A 16,956-nucleotide genomic window follows, 5' to 3' on the forward strand; every position below is an offset into this window, starting at 1 on the left:
GGCCACCAAAACCTGGCACAGGGAATTCCTGGTAATTGCAGGATATCTGCTGGGTCCCTCCCCAGTCCCATCACAACAACTCTGTGGAACAGCCCCACTGCCCCAAAAATGAGGGTCATGGAAATCATGGAATGTCCTGGGCTGGAAGGGACCCACAGGGATCAGAGCCCCCTCTTGTCCCTGCCCAGACACCCCAAAATCCCACCCTGTGCATCCCTGGCAGCGCTGTCCAATCGCTCCTGGAGCTCTGGCAGCCTCGGGCCGTGCCCATTTCCTGGGGGAAGAGCCTTTTCCTACAATCCAACCGAAACTCCCCTGGCACAGAGCTCTGGCCCTTCCCTCAGGGCAATGGAATCCCCCCTAGCCCTGCCAGTGCATCCAGGTGCCAGCCACCACCTTCACCAACATTCAAACTATTCTGGTTTTCACATCTCAGAGCTCTTCCAACCAAACCTGAGTTAGTAATTCCTGAGCCTGGAAGTTCGGATTTGTGTATTCACCGAACAATTGGTGCATTTTCCCTTCAGGCTGCACAAGGATGAAGAAACACTTCACATCGTGTTGGTTCATAGTCAGAGGTTCCACAAGAACCTCGTGTGCCTGACCCATCATCACTGCAGGCACCTGGAAACCCCCTGGACACAAACCCAGCTCTGCCACGCCTGAACTGCTCTAGAGCTGGGTCAGCTCCCTGCCCTGGCCCAGCACTCGGCCACTCCAGCAGGAAGGAGTCAGGAAAAGGGATCCGGTTGCTTGTTTAGAATGGATTTATTACAGACTAATTTAGGATTCCACAGACTCCAGGTTCTCTCATTCCATTAACAGGCTTCAGTCCGCAGAGTGAGGAACAGCTGAGTAATGACAGAAGTGCTTTTACAACCCAGGTGTAGCTCTGGAGCTAAAGTCAGTGCAAATCCACGTTACTGCCAGCAGAAAAAGAAAGTGATCATATCATTGGTTCCTCATGCTCGAAGTTAATTTTAAAACAAATAGATAATAAAAGTTAAAAATCTTGTGAAGTCATTCAGGTGTTCTGTCCCTCAGAGCACAGGTTTTTTTGACTGAAAAGAGTCTCTGTGAAAGGATTTCTGCAAATGACAACTCCTTTTTGAGAGAAGCACATGAGCAGAATAGGTTCTTTTGTTCAGTCTGGCCCAAAAACTGATCAGCTTCCCAAGAAGATGCTCCTTCAGTCCTAAATCCGAGGTGAAGCCTGTGGCAAGGGGGCTCTGTAAGACCCAGAAGCTCCTGTTGCTCAGGGAGGAGATGCTGCCCAGGAGCTGATCCACAGCATTTCTGTCCCTTCCCAAATCCCATCTGGCGCTTGGTTGAGAATTCACTGCGAGTGAGAAGCTGCAAGAGCTGCAAGCTGCCTGTCTCTCACGTTTGCTTCCCTAAAAACAGTGCAGTTCCCAGTTTTGCAGTCCCTGCTGCCATTCCAAACTCAGCCCTTTGCCATCTGTGGGAAGGGAGCCCTCCCCAGCTTTAACCAGTTCAGGACAGAACTGAAACCCAGCAAACCCATTTGAACTCACAATCCATGGATCTGTCAAATACAACCCAGGGCAGAAACCCTCCTGAAGGGCAGAAATCAGACAAGTGACACTGAATCACACTGCTGACTTCCTGGAATTTCCCACTCCATTGCCGTGGCATCCAGGGTCGTGTTTAAAATAAATCCAAGAAGTTCTACAGCAGTTTCCAAAGCAGAGATCACCAAAGCCACGATTTGGGCGTCCTTTCATAGAACCCCAAAATATTTAGGGGTGGAAGGGACCTCTGGAGTTCATCCAGTCCAAGCCCCTGCCCAGGCAGGGTCACCTGGAGCAGGTGACACAGGAATCATCCAGGTGGGTTTGGGATGTCACCAGAGAGGGAGACTCCAGGCCCTCCCTGGAGCTGTTCCAGGGCTCTGCCACCTCCATGGAAAAAGTTCTTCCTCGTGGTGAGGTGGAACTTGTTGTGTTTTGTTTTATGGCCATCACTGGGAAGGGTCTGGCACCATCCTGACACCCTCTGGAGAGGTTTATATGGATTGAGGAGATCTCCTCTCAGTCTTTTCTCGCTGAACAGAAGTTGTGACTTTACACATCCCACCTGACACCACCATGCACAGACCGGGGCATTCCCCTCCTTGCAGCCACTTCAGCACTGGCACAGTCCCAGCCCAAGCAGCTCAAGCCCCCCTCTCAATCCTCACCAGCCCCTCCAAACCAGCGAGAACGGGGCCCTCAAGCACTCATCAAATCTGCAAACACCAAATTGACAAAATTACCATTGCAAGTGTGTCAAACAAAGCCTGAATAATTCTGTCACAGCCTGTGGATCAACCTTATCAGCCCTGGCTGCAAATGAAACCCCAGAGCTGCAGCACAACAGCTCCTGTGTCACTTGGGTGTCTGTGTGCACCCAAAAAAGCACCTTTTTCACCCAGCTGATCACCCGGGAGTCACAGGGCACGTCCCACCACACACTTTTTGAGTGGAAACACGCAGGAAGAGGCATTTTTTTCCCCTCCACCCCGCTTGCACACAAGCCAGTGCCCTTCCTGGGAGAGGAGCTGTCACAGGGAGCAGCTGGCTGAGGCCAGCAGGGAAACTCACCCCGGAAGGTAATAAATAAAAGGAAGCCAGAGGAGTGCCTCTGATTCATCTGCTGCCCAAGGCCATTCTGGGCTGTGGAACAGCCTCGCTCCAAGGTGTGCTCAGAAAACACCCAGCACAGCCAATGGCCCCGGCAGGATATGGGTTATCTGATTATCCACCGAAGTTTGGGAATTACGGCTGCCCGGAGCGCTCTCAGCGGGCCCAGCCCGCACTTCCACGGATAAACAGTGCGGGCTGCTCCCCACGAGCCAAGAAACAAAGTTCAGGGTGCTCAGCACTCCACACCCTGCCAGTTACCTGGAGAAACCAGATAAGGCTGTGCTGAGGGAAATGTCTCTGCAGCTCCAGCCGCAGTCCTGCGAGCAGCTGAGCTGCTTCCCTGCAAGGCCTCCCTGGGGTGGAGGGGTCACCCAGCGCAAATCCGCTGTGAAAATCGAGCACGGTGAGGTTTTTTCACCTTCAGACTCGCAGGCTGAACACCCCCATGGGAGCTGGGGCGATGAACACTTTGCAAGCATGAAATCAGTAATCTTTTCTCACGTTGAGAAGTCCACTGCTGAGCACCAGCGGCACAGAAGATCACTGTTCGGTAAAATAAATTATCATGAGCTCCGTGTGTCATTAGTGGCTTCCTGACAATTGTTCCCTGCCCGATTCTCACAAGCAACCTCAAAACTGTGGGTTTTACACTCTCAAGCAAAGCAGAATTTTATCAGCAACACCACTGTTCTGTTCCTGTTAGAGACAAGTGAGCCAGGCTCAGCAAAACCCTTTCAATCAGAGGGCAGGGCAGGGGGTACGAGGTGTCAGTCAAAGAAATCATGGAATGGTTTGGGCTGGAAGGACCTTACAGCTGATCCAGTTTCACTTCTGACACGGGCAGGGACACCTTCCACTATCCCAGGCTGCTCCAAGCCCCGTCCAGCCTGGCCTGGGCCACGTCCAGTCAAGCTTTCCCCATCCCTCACCCTAAATCACGATTTCCAGCCCCTGACAAAGACGTCACCCAGAGCCCTCAGTTTGCTCATGACACCCTCCTTATCCTTTCCCAACCATATCTCCTTCCATCCACAGCAGCAGACAAACCTTTTCTGCTGTGTTAGAGCTTTTTTTTCAGCGTAAAACACGCTGGAGAGGCAAAATTATAAAAGTCAGCCCTGAACTTTGAGGGATTCCTGGAAGCCAGAGCTGGACACACACCACCGCCTCCATCCACCCCGAGGGGTGCAGGGAGCGGACACTGCCGGACCTGCGAGCGGCACAGCGCGAACTGGGAATGGGAAAGAAGCCGAAAAGCGATGCCCAGACCGGGAACGAAACCGCCCGAGCGGTGCGGGGAGAGCGGGGAAGGCTCCGGGAAGGGATGGAACTGGAGGGAAAGGAAAGGAGGGGATGGGATGGGGTGGGAAGGCAAGGAAAGGGAAGGGAAAGGGCGCACGGGTCCGGGGCATCCCGGCTGGCACTCACTCACCGACCCCGTACTTCTCGCGCTTGGTGGGGATCCAGCGGGCCATGCCGGCGGGTTCGGGGCTCCCGGGGGTCTCAGGGGGCTCGGGGGGTTCGCTCAGCGCGGCCCCTCGCCCGCCGCAGCCCCGCGCTGGAGCCGCGGGCCGGGCGCCCCGGGCCGCTCAGCCATGCTCCGGTCCTGGCTCCCAGACGCGATCCCAAACTTGCCCCAAAACTCGCTCCAAAAACTCCCCAGCACACGCCCAACTTTGCAGCCGCCCCCGGCGCGCCGAGCGCAGGAGCGGGAGGAGGAGGAGGAGGAGGAGGAGAAAGAGAAGGAAGAAGAGGAGGAGGAGGAGAAAGAGAAAGAAGAAGAGGAGGAGGAGGAGGTTGCGGCTCTCCCCGCCCCGCCGGCACCACCTGCCCCGCACGGCCCCGCCCCGGGCGCGGACACGGCCGGAGCCGCGGGCCAGGCGCGCAGGGCAGACGCGGTTCGTGGTTTCGATGTTGCTGCTTAAAAGGTTTGGGGGGGTGAGCGTGCGGAAATGGCCCCGCTGTCACTGTGAGTGCAGGGTTTCACTGAGTCAGTCACAGCGTGGAGACCAGGGAAAGGCTGGAGAGCAGGGAAAGGCTCTTCCCCCCAAGGGTGCTGGGCACTGCCCAGGCTCCCCAGGGAATGGGCACGGCCCTGAGGCTGCCAGAGCTCCAGGAGCGTTTGGACAGCGCTGCCAGGGATGCCCAGGGTGGGATTGTTGGGGGGTCTGTGCAGGGCCAGGAGCTGGATCGAGGATCCCTGTGGGTCCCTTCCCACTCAGGACATTGTGTGATTCTGCAGAATCACGGGATGGTTTGGGTTGGAAGGGACCTTGGTGCCCATCTCATCCCAACCCCTTCCACCAGCCCAGGCTGCTCCAAGGCTGCTGCGCTGTTAAAAGTAACTCATTAATAGGTAAGAAAACAAAGAGATTACACTGAAGCACTCCGGGCATCTGGGAAATGGTCACAGGGCTGCACTTCACGGGAGACGCGATGTTCTAGAGATTGGCTCGGCACTCGGTGACCTAAAGCTCCACTCCAGGGCTGGGAGCTGCCACTCCAGAGAGGGTTTGAGTTAAAGGACCTCGAGCTGGGGACACGGGGACCAGCTGAGCACGAACTGGGTCCTGCGGGGCCAGAACCGGGCTAGCTGGATCCTGCAGGTGTGTGGGCTGTGCTGGCAAAGTGCCCGGGACGGGGGTGCTCGGTAACACCTGAAGAGGTGTTAAATCACACTGTTCCCTCAGCTTTAGGGCCAAACAGAGCAGATCCAGGTTCTCCCCATCTCTCCAGGGCTGTAGCAGCTGGATCTGGTCTGTATTAGTGCCTGTGGAGCCCATGGAATCAGGGAATAGTGGGGCTGAAAGGGACTTTAAATCCTTCCAACCCCCTGCCATGGACAGGACACCTCTGTCTCTCATCAAAGAGAGCAGTGATAATTCAGAATGTTTTAACACCTGACCACTTTTTAAATTGCACTGAAGTGTGAAGAGCTGGAGATATCATCACATTTTTGATCATTTTTCACTGCAAGTGAGAGGCCCCGGGGCAGAGTAATTGCCCAGCTCTCGGGGTGCCCTGGGCAGATCACTCTGGGTCTCTCTGATTCCAGCCTGGCGTGTTCAGGAGGAGTTTTCCATACTCCCTCCTCTCCCACCTGTGTTTCCAGTAAGTTCAGTTTTCCTTCCTCTTCACTGGCGCCTGTAAGGGGCAGAGCAGCATAAAAAAGAATTAATTATGAGCAATTTGCTCTAACAAATAAAGCTGTCCTTTGGCAGCAGAAAGCTGCACACAGGACACTCGATGTCCCTCTTAGCCACAGTCTCACTGCACCACGCACTGGTTTTTGTACCGATGGAGCTGATCTGTCACCTCCCGAGAATGGAGCTGGGTTTGTCACACACGCACGCAGAGCGTTACTCACCCGCCACGTGCAGTCGTGTCACACCCAGGCAGCAGCAGGCAGCCAAACCCTTCCCTGAAATGATGTTTGGATCTGGTCCCGAGGGCTGCTCGTGGGAGATGCTCCTGGATCTGCTCCCTGGGTGCCCCTGGACATGGCAGCCCAGGGGCTCAGGGTGCTCCTGCGGAACTCCAGCAGCACCTGCGGCCTCAGCACAGAGCGTGGCAGGGAGGGACAGCAGGAAAAGGAGACAAGATTGGCAAGCTGGAGCTGCTTAACTGATTTGTTATTTATAAAACACGAACTCAGCACAGCCAGCCACGCTCAGATGTTGTTCTGGCACATAAAATCATTGTTCTCATGCAGAGAAAGCTCCAGTTCCACTGGTTAAGGATTGAGGGGTGCCACTAAACACAATCCTTGTGTTTCCCTGGAGCTGGGGGCTCACAGAGAGCTCAGGCCCTGCCAGGTCCCCTCCTGGTGGGATGGGGCATCCCAGCTGTGTGAAGAGAAAATATTGCCGTGTTTTGCAAATCCTGTTGCTCTGAAAGATTCACCCAAGATTTATAAGTGGAAACTTAATATTGCAAAGGGCTTTGAGGCCTTCGCATGAAGAGCAATGTCACTGGGATATCAAAACAATTCAATCGGATATTCTAGGTCTGATCTTGGGCCACCTGCATTCCAAAATACTCCCTGCTGCGATTGGGATGTGGCTTTTCTGTGGCCTTTTTGCAGTGTGTGGCAACAAGAGATGCAGAGGAGAATGGGTTTTTGGATCACTCTGCATCTCCTTCCATCCTGGGAACGCTCCATCCAACACCCACCCACCCCTCCAGGGCTGCTGGAGCAGCACACGAAGGGTTAAATCATGTAAAAGTTTCAGTGCTTTCAATTAAATATTCCTTGCTGGAATTCAAGGTGCCCTGTGTGTGCTAACACCTAAACCCAGTTAAAACGCTTTTCCTCAGCAGGGCAAAACCGGCTGTTTCTTTCCTGGGAAAGGCAGCTTTCTGTCTTTTCTGTCTTTCTGTCTTTCTGTCTTTTCTGTCTTTCTGTCTTTCTGTCTTTTCTGTCTTTCTGTCTTTTCTTTCTGTCTTTCTTTCTGTCTTTTCTGTCTTTTCTGTCTTTCTGTCTTTCTGTCTTTCTTTCATTTTGCTTGGCCTGGGCGTGGATTTCTGCAGCAGCACCCCAAAAAAGAGGAGAAGCAGCTCCATGAGGTGTCCTGGAGGGGACAGGAGGGGACTGGGGAATGTGCTGAGTTCTGGGGCCAGGTCATTAAAGAAGAAAAGTTTTCATGGAGACATTGAGTCTTTTCCGGGCCCTCCTGAATTCTGGCTGCCAATTCTCTGCTCAGGAGCGGAGCTGACAGCCCAGACCCTGATTTTATTGTAAGATCTCTGATTTTTAGATAAGCTGCCTGAGCTGTGCCAGTGTTTTTCCAGCCCAGGTGAAACAAATTCTTGGCAGCAAATGAAAACCAGAGCAAAGCATGAAAGGCAGGCAAGTAGCAACTGGAGTGGCTGGTTTTACCCCAGTGGGGGAAGCTGGGGAATGTTCCATTAAATTTGAGGATTTGCAAATGTCAGGAAGCGAGCTCAGCCCTCACTGAAAGGAGGGGTTCTTTCAGAAAGCCTTTTATTTCATTTTTTATCACCAAATCCATGTTTTCCTTCTCTATTTCTCTGTTCTTTCACAGGGCCGTTGATGGGGAGCCTGTTCTGCTCTGCCCCGAGCAGGAGCAGGATAAATAATTAAATCCTAATTGAGGCTACAGCAGAAATTAACTCCCAACCACATCAAAGCCCCGATTCTGAGGTCACGGGACAGATCAGAGCAGGGGAGAATTTGGGTGACTGAGGTTCATCCTCATTTTTAGTGTTCTGAAAAAGTCATTTTTACTCCTGGGTCCTTTACAGCTGAAAGAGCAGTACATCTGCAAACGATCAGGCTGCAAAATAAAAACATTTCTCTAAATTTCTAAATGTGTCTAAGTTTCTAAATGTGAAGTTAAAGTCATTACAAAGAAGCTCCGTTCCTACTGACTTCGCTGAAATGCTCCCTCCTTTTTTGTGGCGCAGCTGAAGTTTAAGGAATGGAATTCTGGTGCCCTCCTGTGTCCAGATCAAAACTACAGTGGGTAAAGTGTCACTAAAACGATGGGGAAAGAAAGGGGAAAAAAGGTTTTTTGCTGGGATAACGTTTGAGAACTCTCCTGGATCAACCTGGATCCTCTCGGGCCAGGTTCTGTGCATGTGCAAACAGCAAAGAGGGCCCTCAGATAAACCAGTTTGTATTAGAGCCAGAGAAAGGACGTGGAAACTGGAGAAAAAATAAAATAAAGCCAATGAAAAAATTCAACAAAAGCCATCTGTTCATTAATTTAATAAGTCAGCCCCTCTCGAAGATGGATGATCAGGTCTGATAAGAACCGAACTGTTAATTTTCAATCCCCAGCAGAAACCATCCAGAGAAAGCAGCAGAGTAGGGCAGATAAGCAATTAAATATGCAAATACCCCACAAATAGGAGAGAGCAGAGCGTTCATCCATCTGCCTGGACATGTTTTTATCATGGAACGATGTTTAAGATATTATCGGACAATCTCATTGCCCAGATTCGTTCTGTCTGAATATTCCACTGCACATTTTGTTACCCCGAGTGTCTGATAGTGTTCGTTCTGTCCCTTGGTTTGCAGTGCCCTCCCGGCAGTTCCTTTGGTGTTCTGTTGAGGTGACAGGGATATTTCAAAACGTTTTTTCAGCAAAGCCACTCTTTACCTGCCACCAGCTCCCCTGGGGCCAGCGGAGCTGTGAGACAGGGCAGAGATTCATTAATTAAACTGAATTTACAGGCACCACAACCCAGCTCTGATGGAGCCACGGTGTGACAAACTTGTTCCCATCTGCAGCTGGACAGGGGAGAGAAAAATGGTTGTTTCTTCCAGTGAAGAAATGATTTCTTCCCATCCCTGCAGGAAGGTGGAACACACTGACATGGATTTGCAGGAGACAGAAATCTTGCAGCAAAGCATGAGCTGCTGTGGGTTACACTGTCCTCTGCCTGTTCCTCGGCTGGAAATGGCATTTGTGCTTCTGAAAAAGTTGTTGCCTTGGTGTGAAACTACCAAAAATTGCAGGATGTGGACAGGAGATTTCCTGGGGACAGAGCTGTAAAGGTGCTTAGGTGCTTAATGATGCTGAAAGGTGCCGTGTAGGAATTCAAAAGTACCTCAGATTCCTGCTGAAATGAATCCGGGAACAGTAAATTTCGGGTTTGGGTTTGTTAGTGCCTGTCTGAGTTAAGGATGACCTGGCTTTGCACGTCCCCAGCACTCACAGCTCCAACCTGGGAGCTGCAGAGACACTGGCACGGAATCACTGAGGCTGGGAAAGACCTCTGAGGTTGGGAGAGACCTCCAGGATCATCCAGCCCAACCTTCAGCCCGTCCCAGCGTGCCCAGCACATCCCCAAATCCCACCCCTCCTTTGGGCACTTCGGGGCCGGAGCCTCCACCAGCGGCTCCTCAGGGCTCAGCTGGGCTCGGCACAGTCCGACCCCTGCCAGTTTTGGTGACTTCAGGATCTGCATTCCAACAATAGGCACAGACTTTTTGGAGAGGTCCAGAGGGTTTTAGTTCCCTTTATCAGCAGGACCTGGCCTGGAATTCTGCCCCAGTGCCACGGAGTTCCCTGGGTTCGCAGCCAGCCCTGCATTCCCTCAGCCCCAGTGGGGCAGAGCTGTTGATTCCAGACATTTTTGCCCCTGTTAAATTGGGGGTGCAGGGCAATGAATTGTCAGGCAGGTTCATGGCTTTTTCTCCAGAGGAATATTCCCTGAAATGTCATCTTTGCCGGTCCGTGATTCCCTGCGAACATTTTCAAAGCCACCTGGCTCCTGGAACCCGACTCCCGCTCGCTTTCACGGGACTGGGGGCTGAGCAAGCCTCGGGCAGCTGGGGAAGGCTCTGCCTCGATGTATCCGGCAGCCAGAGCAGCAGCTCCTGAGAAACCTTCACTCGGCCTTTCCATTTTAATCGCTTTGTATTTTTATGGCTGAGTTTATTAAAATTTCAAAGCGTGGCTTCCCTGCCCCTCCTCCCTTCCCTTCTTTCTAAGGAAAGGCAGAAGAATCTTCCCAGCCAGTCAGCACTTTCTCCAGATGGTGATTTCCCTTTGTCCATGCAAATCAAAGCCTCAATCACACAAATCAGCCTTTGCTTTAGGAGCAAAGCTCAGGGCAATGTTTGCAGGGTGCCCCGGCACACGTGCAGCACTTCAGAGCCCGTGCTGCCAATGCCAGCCAGATAAACGCCGGAATTCCCTTATCTGCACCAGCTCCGGGAGAAAAGGCCACCAGCAGCTACAGGAGGAAGGTGTGAAGTCCCAAATCCGATATTCCTGAAGGGAAACATGATGGGAAACGATACCCCAGGTGGTGGTGCATGCAGAGATCTCACCTGGGAATTTTCTCCGTTTATTTCTGCCCCCTGCACTGGGGAAGAGCCTCCTGGGCAGCAGCAAAGGGCTCCTGCTGGAAGCCAGACTCAGATCAGTGGCTCACTCGGGGTGGAATCGGCACAGCTCCACTGACAGGAGTTATTTTGCCTTCTCTTCACACTGCACACACCAAACCTTGGTCTCAGCAGTGCCAGGGACATGAATTCCGCCTGGCTGGTGCATTTGAAGTTGTGATGCCAGGATCGTTCCCTGCAGCAGCACTGTTTCATCTTGCTCGTGAGCAGCCCACAGCCAGGCTGGCAGAAGGTTGTGCTGCAGTTCCCTCTGTCTGGAAAGCTGCTGAGAGTGTGAGGAAAGGTTTTGCAAGTCAGTGGCCTTGGGTAAAATCTCATCATCAAAACTCTTGGGCTGGAAGTTGTGACTATTTCTAGGAAATAAAAGAGTGAACAAGCCTGGCAGAAATGGACTTTTATTACTCCCAGCTTTTATTACAAAATGTTTGGAGATAAAGATCCTTTTCCTTTTCCTTTTCCTTTTCCTTTTCCTTTTCCTTTTCCTTTTCCTTTTCCTTTTCCTTTTCCTTTTCCTTTTCCTTTTCCTTTTCCTTTTCCTTTTCCTTTTCCTTTTCCTTTTCCTTTCCCTTTCCCTTTCCCTTTCCCTTTCCCTTTCCCTTTCCCTTTCCCTTTTCCCTTTCCCTTTTCTTCTCCAGCTCTTGATTTCTACACAACTAAAAAGTCACAGGGTTGGGTTTGGCCCCTTGTTTCCAACCATATAAAAAAACCCCACATTCATGTGTTATCTAATATTGTTTTCTGTGCAGGGAATCCCACAGAGCAGCTCCATGGGTGGTTTGGAACTGTGCAAAGGAAGCAGGGAATTCTGCTGGATTTGGAACAGCAGAAGTGTCCCCAGGGCAAGATGAGGTTTATGACACTGAGAATGTGCCTGGGCCCCCCCGTGCCCTCTGCCTCAGTAATTACTGGGGACAGAAATGTTCTGTGGGAATGTATTCCTGATAAAATCCTGAATTTCTGTGCTGAGGTTCTCTGGGGCTTCTTCTGGTCTATTGTTCCCATCTACCTTGGAACCTAAACTGGGTTTGTAATGAGAGCCCCAGGACAGAGCTCAGTTCACTGCCTGATGGAAGAATAAACTCTGCTCTCGTGGTGTTTCTCACCGACCTGGGGGAGGAGGTTCCCTGAAAAAAAAGGCTGAAGGATGGAGGAAAAGATGAGGGAATTCCTAATTCCTGCACAGCAAGGAGAGCTGGGGTGGGTTTGGGTTTAGCACTGAGAACAAGAAGGTGTTTGGCCAACACTTGAGGAGCTGAGATGGTCCTTGGGAGTGATGGTTGGGCCAATAAGATGAAATTTCAGTGAAGTTTTTGGCATCTTAGGCAGAAACTCTGCTTTTTACACCAGTGTGAATCCAGGTGGAGTTTTTCCAGTCCTCTCCTTATTCCTGCACCTCTGTACCCTCAACCAGAGCCACGGGGGCACAACTGCCCCAAACCCAGGGGTGCCACGAGAATTCCAAACTCTCAATTCACGTTTTACCTCCTGTGCCAGTAATTCTGCTCCTCCCTCCCTCCTTTTCCCGGACCATGGGGAAGATTAAAAGGAGGAAGTGCTGGCAGGATTTCATTAAGAAGCCCTGGCTAATTCCGAAGTGCCTGGGAGGAGGAGCCTCCTGCAGTGCCCGTGGTGTCCATCCATCACAGCTGGGACCTGGGTATCGATTATTTTATATTTAATGCAGCTCTTACATCTTTAATGCCTTGTTCCCGAAAGTGTCCTCAGCAGGGGGGTGGTGTGGTCAGATTTAATCAACATTTCCCAGGCTGGAAATGAGCTCCCAATAATTCTTGGGACTTGTCTTCAGCAGATGGCAATCAATAATTCTATTTTCTAAAAGCAGCAATCTTTTATTTTATTTTTTTTCCCCCGTGATCCTGGGAGGTTTGTGTGAAAAGTGTTGCCATTTAAAATGAAGCCTCTGATTTTGGTAGTCAGGAGGGCAGAGAGCCAAAATCACATATTTATATCGGAATTGTGCTTGGGATCATGGAATGATCTGAAGGGACCTCAAAGACCATCCAGTGCCACCCTTGCCATGCACCCCAAAGTCCCTTTCCAGCCCCTTGTGGGAGTAAAGTGTTTTTCTTAAGGAATTCCGATGCATTTTATACCAAAAAATGATTGTTCAGCCTTGGTTTAGGGGTTGTTTCTTAAAAGAAAGTCACAGGTTTTGGTTTGGGATGGGAATTGTGGATTGTGATGGACAGAGCGCGGCAGCAGGGAAGGACCTGAGCGTTCTCCCAGGATTTGCTGCTTCCTGATCTCTGCTGTCACATTTAATTATTGCTTCAGTAACAAATCAATGCCGCTAAAAAGAAAAATAAAATCCACATCTTAGAGCTGATGAACTCAGGTGGTTTTTAAACCTAATCACAGACAATAAAGGACCCAAAAAACCACACAAAACCCAGATTTTGTGGCTCAGACTGATCTCCACTTAGGATGGAGCTATGGAGCTCAGGTGGGCCTGATTTTGCTGCAGATAATGAGTGGTTCTGTGCAATTCTTCAGAAGTAATAATTTACAGCTCAAGGGCAGCATCTTCTTTGCATCCTCTGTAAACACAAATTGTCTGTGTTTGCTTGCAGGGTTTGGTTTATTTGCATAAGCAGCTTAGAGATCTTTGTAAGAAATGCTCTGAAAAAGCAGAAGCACATTTTAGAATTTAAAAAATTCAAGTCTGTCTGCGTTTTATGACTCAGCTGCATTTGCGTAGGAATGAATGAGCACACCAATGATACATTCAGAGCCCCAAGAATTTCTCCATTCATCCCATGCTGGCTCCTTTTATGAGTTTCATCTTTCTATTTTTTTTTTTTAATTTAACTTTATTTCCCTTTTGTCCCATTGAGGAAGAGGAAAGAGACACATTCCCAATGCAGAGAACCAAAACTGAGAAACAAAAGCAGCACAATAATCTCTTTTCCAGGATACTGCTGCTTGCAGTGCTGCTGATAAGAGACTTGAGAGCTTTCAGTGTCCTCTATGAATCAGTTCCCTCTGGCTTGGAAAAGGCTTTAATTTTGAAAGGAAATTGATTGTAAAGGCACAGTGAGGTTTGTTTCTCCAGAGGCTGGATTCTCCTGGGAACTCCTCCATTCCCGAAATCCAGGTTTGGGTGATACTGGGTGATACTGGGTGATGTTGATGCTCCCTGCTTGCAAAATTTTACAGCTGCACCAGGCAGGAAAAATCTCTGCTTTGGGGCCACGGAGAGCAGAGCTGAGGGCAGTGGAGATCCCAAAGCCCCAAGGGTGAGAATCAGTGATCAAAATTTCAGAAAGGACTCACTAAATACCAAAATCAAAGGATGTAGGGAGGAGCAGAGAATTGGAAATCACAGAACCAGGGAATGATTTGGGTTGGGAGGGACCTTAAATCCCCTCCAGTGCCACCCCTGCCATGGGCAGGGACACCTCCCACTGTCCCAGGCTGCTCCAAGCCCCGTCCAGCCCGGCCTTGGACACTTCCAGGGATCCAGGGGCAGCCACAGCTTCTCTGGGAATTCCATCCCAGCCCCTCCTCACCCTCACAGGGAAGAATTTCTCCGTTATATCCCATCTAGTCCTCCCCTCCTTCAGCTTTGGGCCATTCCCCCTTATCCTACAGCTGCTTTTAAGAGGTCTGAGCCTCCAGCCCGCGGCTGGGGCTGGATATTCTCCACACCAAGAGACCGAAAGCGCTTTATTTTAGGAATTCCTGCTGCCCCAGGGCCGGAAGGAGCCGCTATTGCCGGTGTCGAACGCCAGATGCCACCAGGAGATCGGCGTGGGCAGGAGCAGCCCGGAGCCGGCGGGGCGGAGCCCAGCCTGGGGCAGAGGATGCTCCGCACAGCGGGAGCAGCCCCGAGCGGCGCTGGCACAGCCCCAGCCCGGTCTGGGATGCTGGGGAGCCATGGGCCGGTTCCCTGCCGGCAGCACCGCGAGAGGGACGGGAACAGCTCCATAAATCCCTGGAAAATGAGCGGTTTGCGGGCAGCGAGCGGTGCTTCGGTGCCTGCAGGGATTTCTGAAGGCTCTGCTCGCCTCAGAGGTTTCTGCGGCAAACAGCAAGAGCGAGCAGAGGTTTAATGTTCTCCTGCATGAAAATCCAGCTCTTGCAGCACTGGGACACGAGGTGGGATGGAAAATGATCCCGTCCTCCCGTGCAGGGACAGAAGTGCATCTGGAGAGTCACGATCCCTTAGCGCTGAGGACATCGAGTACAACCCCCACAGCCTCACTTTTCCAAGCCTTTAGCTGCTGTCTGAGGCTTTAGCAGTGACAAAGCACTGGGGTTTTAACCCCCAAACTTCCCAGCCCTGTGACAAATCCCCCCGGCGGGCTCCCCTCCGGACCCAGCCCGCCTCGGTTCGAGGATGTCAGACACGAATATTAATTGGTTTTTTTAGTAAAATCGCCCATTCTGAGTCACTGTGGGAGCCCAGCAGGGCAGGAGGCACTGGGAGGGGGCACTGCCAGCTGGGCGAGGCGTCGCTCACTCCACAGGTCCTACAGAACTGGGAGCGACTGGGAAGCACTGCCTGGCACTGGCTAGTGAGAGCAGCGGCTCTGCCACACACAGGAGGTGTCACTGTGTGACCAGAAGGGACTTTCTCCTGCAGGGAAGCAGCTCTTGCTGTTCCCAGCCCAGCACCAGCACCAATTAATCACCCCCATCCAGCCAGACCCAGCAGCTATTCCCACCCCTCTGCTCCCAGGGAATGAGACCCGCGCAGTCCCTGCGGGAGCTGGATGTGGCTCTCTCCAAGGAGAATTCCTAACAAAGCTTCTGAGGCTCAGGAGTGCTGGGCTGACGTCAGCTCGCTGTTGCCAGGCGTTCAGAGCTGTTCCCACTGCCTGGAACAAGGAAAAGAAAATAGAATTTCTTGCTGGTAACTTGGAACTCGCTGTAGTGGGTGAAGAAAAGCTTCTCCGTGTCTTCCTGTTTGTTGGGATTTTAATTATTGAGTTTAGTGGAGATATGGAAGATGAACAGCTTGTCAATAGCCTGCCCCAGTAACTCAGCCAAAATAAGAGTTATCTCTGACACAGCAGCCTAATTTCACCAACGCTGCAGAGAAAGGCAGGAAGGCTTGATTATATCATTGCTTTATTAATCAAGGTCTCTGGTCAGTGTCAGGCAAAGTGCCCGACCCAGCAGCAGCTTTCAGAGAATCTCTGTGAGATTCCAGAGCCAGGCACCTTCTTCAATAAGCCTGTGTGGTGAGAGAAGCAGAGACATGAGAGCCTCCAGCCCGGGGTATTAACTCAGGCTTCAGACATGAATTAGAGACACACTGCTTAAGAAATGGGGGAAAACCCCCAAAACTGCACCAAAAGGATGGAGCCTTTTGTGCTAAGAGAAAATAAGCAGATTTCTTCCATTAAATATGCACATTTCTTCCATCAGCCCCTAATTACTGGTCCAAAGTGTGCACTGGAAAGCGAAGGAGAGTGGAGGAGCTGAGCTGCTGTAAATCAGCCCCACCCTCCGCCTGCACTGACACCTCTCCCACCTCTGAATGTTCCTCACAAGACACAAATCCATCCCTTGCAGCCCCGCTCTGACTCAGTTCGGGGCCGTGATTCAGCTCCCAGCGAGCCCCAGCTGGGGGGATGGCTCAGGCACAACAATGGATGGGTTCAGGGCAGGGAAGGCAGAGGCAGAGCAGAGCGGAGCTGTCACTTTATGATCCCCAGCCCTGTGAACATGCAAAGGTTTTGTTCAGCACTGCAGGAGCAGGCTGAGCTCCTGGGGAGGTTCGTGATCCACTCTGCCAAGTCTGAGGGACTCTGTCCTTTCTTCTACAGCAGAAAAGGAAAATTCAGAGAGCCTTATCTGTCCTGTGGCTGCTTCCAGTCTTCACTGACGTGGGAGCTGCCAGTGAAAATAGTGATTAGAAAATCCACTGTGGGGAAAAATTCTCCACTGAAGTGCCCATTCCAGCAGGGATGTGCTGCAAACACTCAGAGCTGTCTGCTAACACTGGTTTAATTTCATACAAAAGCAATCCAGGCTTATTAGCAGCACTGCTGTAGTAATTACCACACCACCATGAGCCGGTATAAAGTATTCCACATTTTGTTCAAAAGGAATCAAGGGCTAAAGAAAGACCCAACTGCTGGAGATGGTGCAATCCAGCAAAGCTCTGCTGACGGGAAGGGAGCAGCAGGAGTTCATATTTATGTATTACCTGAGCTCTGAACCGCAGGCATTGTTCCCTTCCCAGAGCACAGCAGAAGGAATGCAGGACAAGCCTGGATCACCTTGAGGGGTGGAGAAACAAAGCCAAGCAGCACAGAGAGTGCTGGCAGAGCCAGTCCACTTGAGACTCAGGAGTGAACACCTAAAAATGTCCCAGCTCCCTGTTGACGTCAGTCCTGGCACTCTTGCATCTGACATTACATAAGATCAGTGCATCCCCGGGATGTGGCATTGTCTCCCCCA

At 51.4% G+C, this 16,956-nt stretch overlaps 1 protein-coding gene and 1 long non-coding RNA gene across 4 annotated transcripts in view; one reads left to right on the plus strand and one right to left on the minus strand.

The window, feature by feature from the left end:
* DOCK5 (dedicator of cytokinesis 5) overlaps positions 1 to 4,373 on the minus strand; it is a 73,296-nt gene extending 68,923 nt beyond the window's left edge. The window contains exon 1 of one of the 2 annotated variants that reach the window (XM_069035507.1): positions 4,078 to 4,368. In XM_069035507.1, the coding sequence (XP_068891608.1) occupies positions 4,078 to 4,120 (43 nt within the window). In that variant the 5' untranslated portion in view covers positions 4,121 to 4,368. Of the gene's footprint in view, positions 1 to 4,077 lie in introns of both variants that reach the window. The other variant, XM_069035508.1, reaches the window with a different exon arrangement.
* A 92-nt stretch (positions 4,374 to 4,465) lies between these two features.
* On the plus strand, positions 4,466 to 8,330 carry LOC138121765 (uncharacterized). Of its 2 annotated transcripts, none has more exons than XR_011156248.1 (3): positions 4,466 to 4,543; positions 4,953 to 5,001; positions 7,691 to 8,330. It is a non-coding gene; the product is annotated as an uncharacterized lncRNA (long non-coding RNA). The 2 variants fall into 2 exon arrangements; XR_011156249.1 differs by having other exon boundaries at positions 4,479 to 4,573.
* The last annotated feature ends 8,626 nt before the right edge of the window (positions 8,331 to 16,956 follow it).

This window comes from Aphelocoma coerulescens, chromosome 22 (genome assembly GCF_041296385.1).
Source record: "Aphelocoma coerulescens isolate FSJ_1873_10779 chromosome 22, UR_Acoe_1.0, whole genome shotgun sequence".
Classification (NCBI taxonomy): domain Eukaryota; kingdom Metazoa; phylum Chordata; class Aves; order Passeriformes; family Corvidae; genus Aphelocoma; species Aphelocoma coerulescens.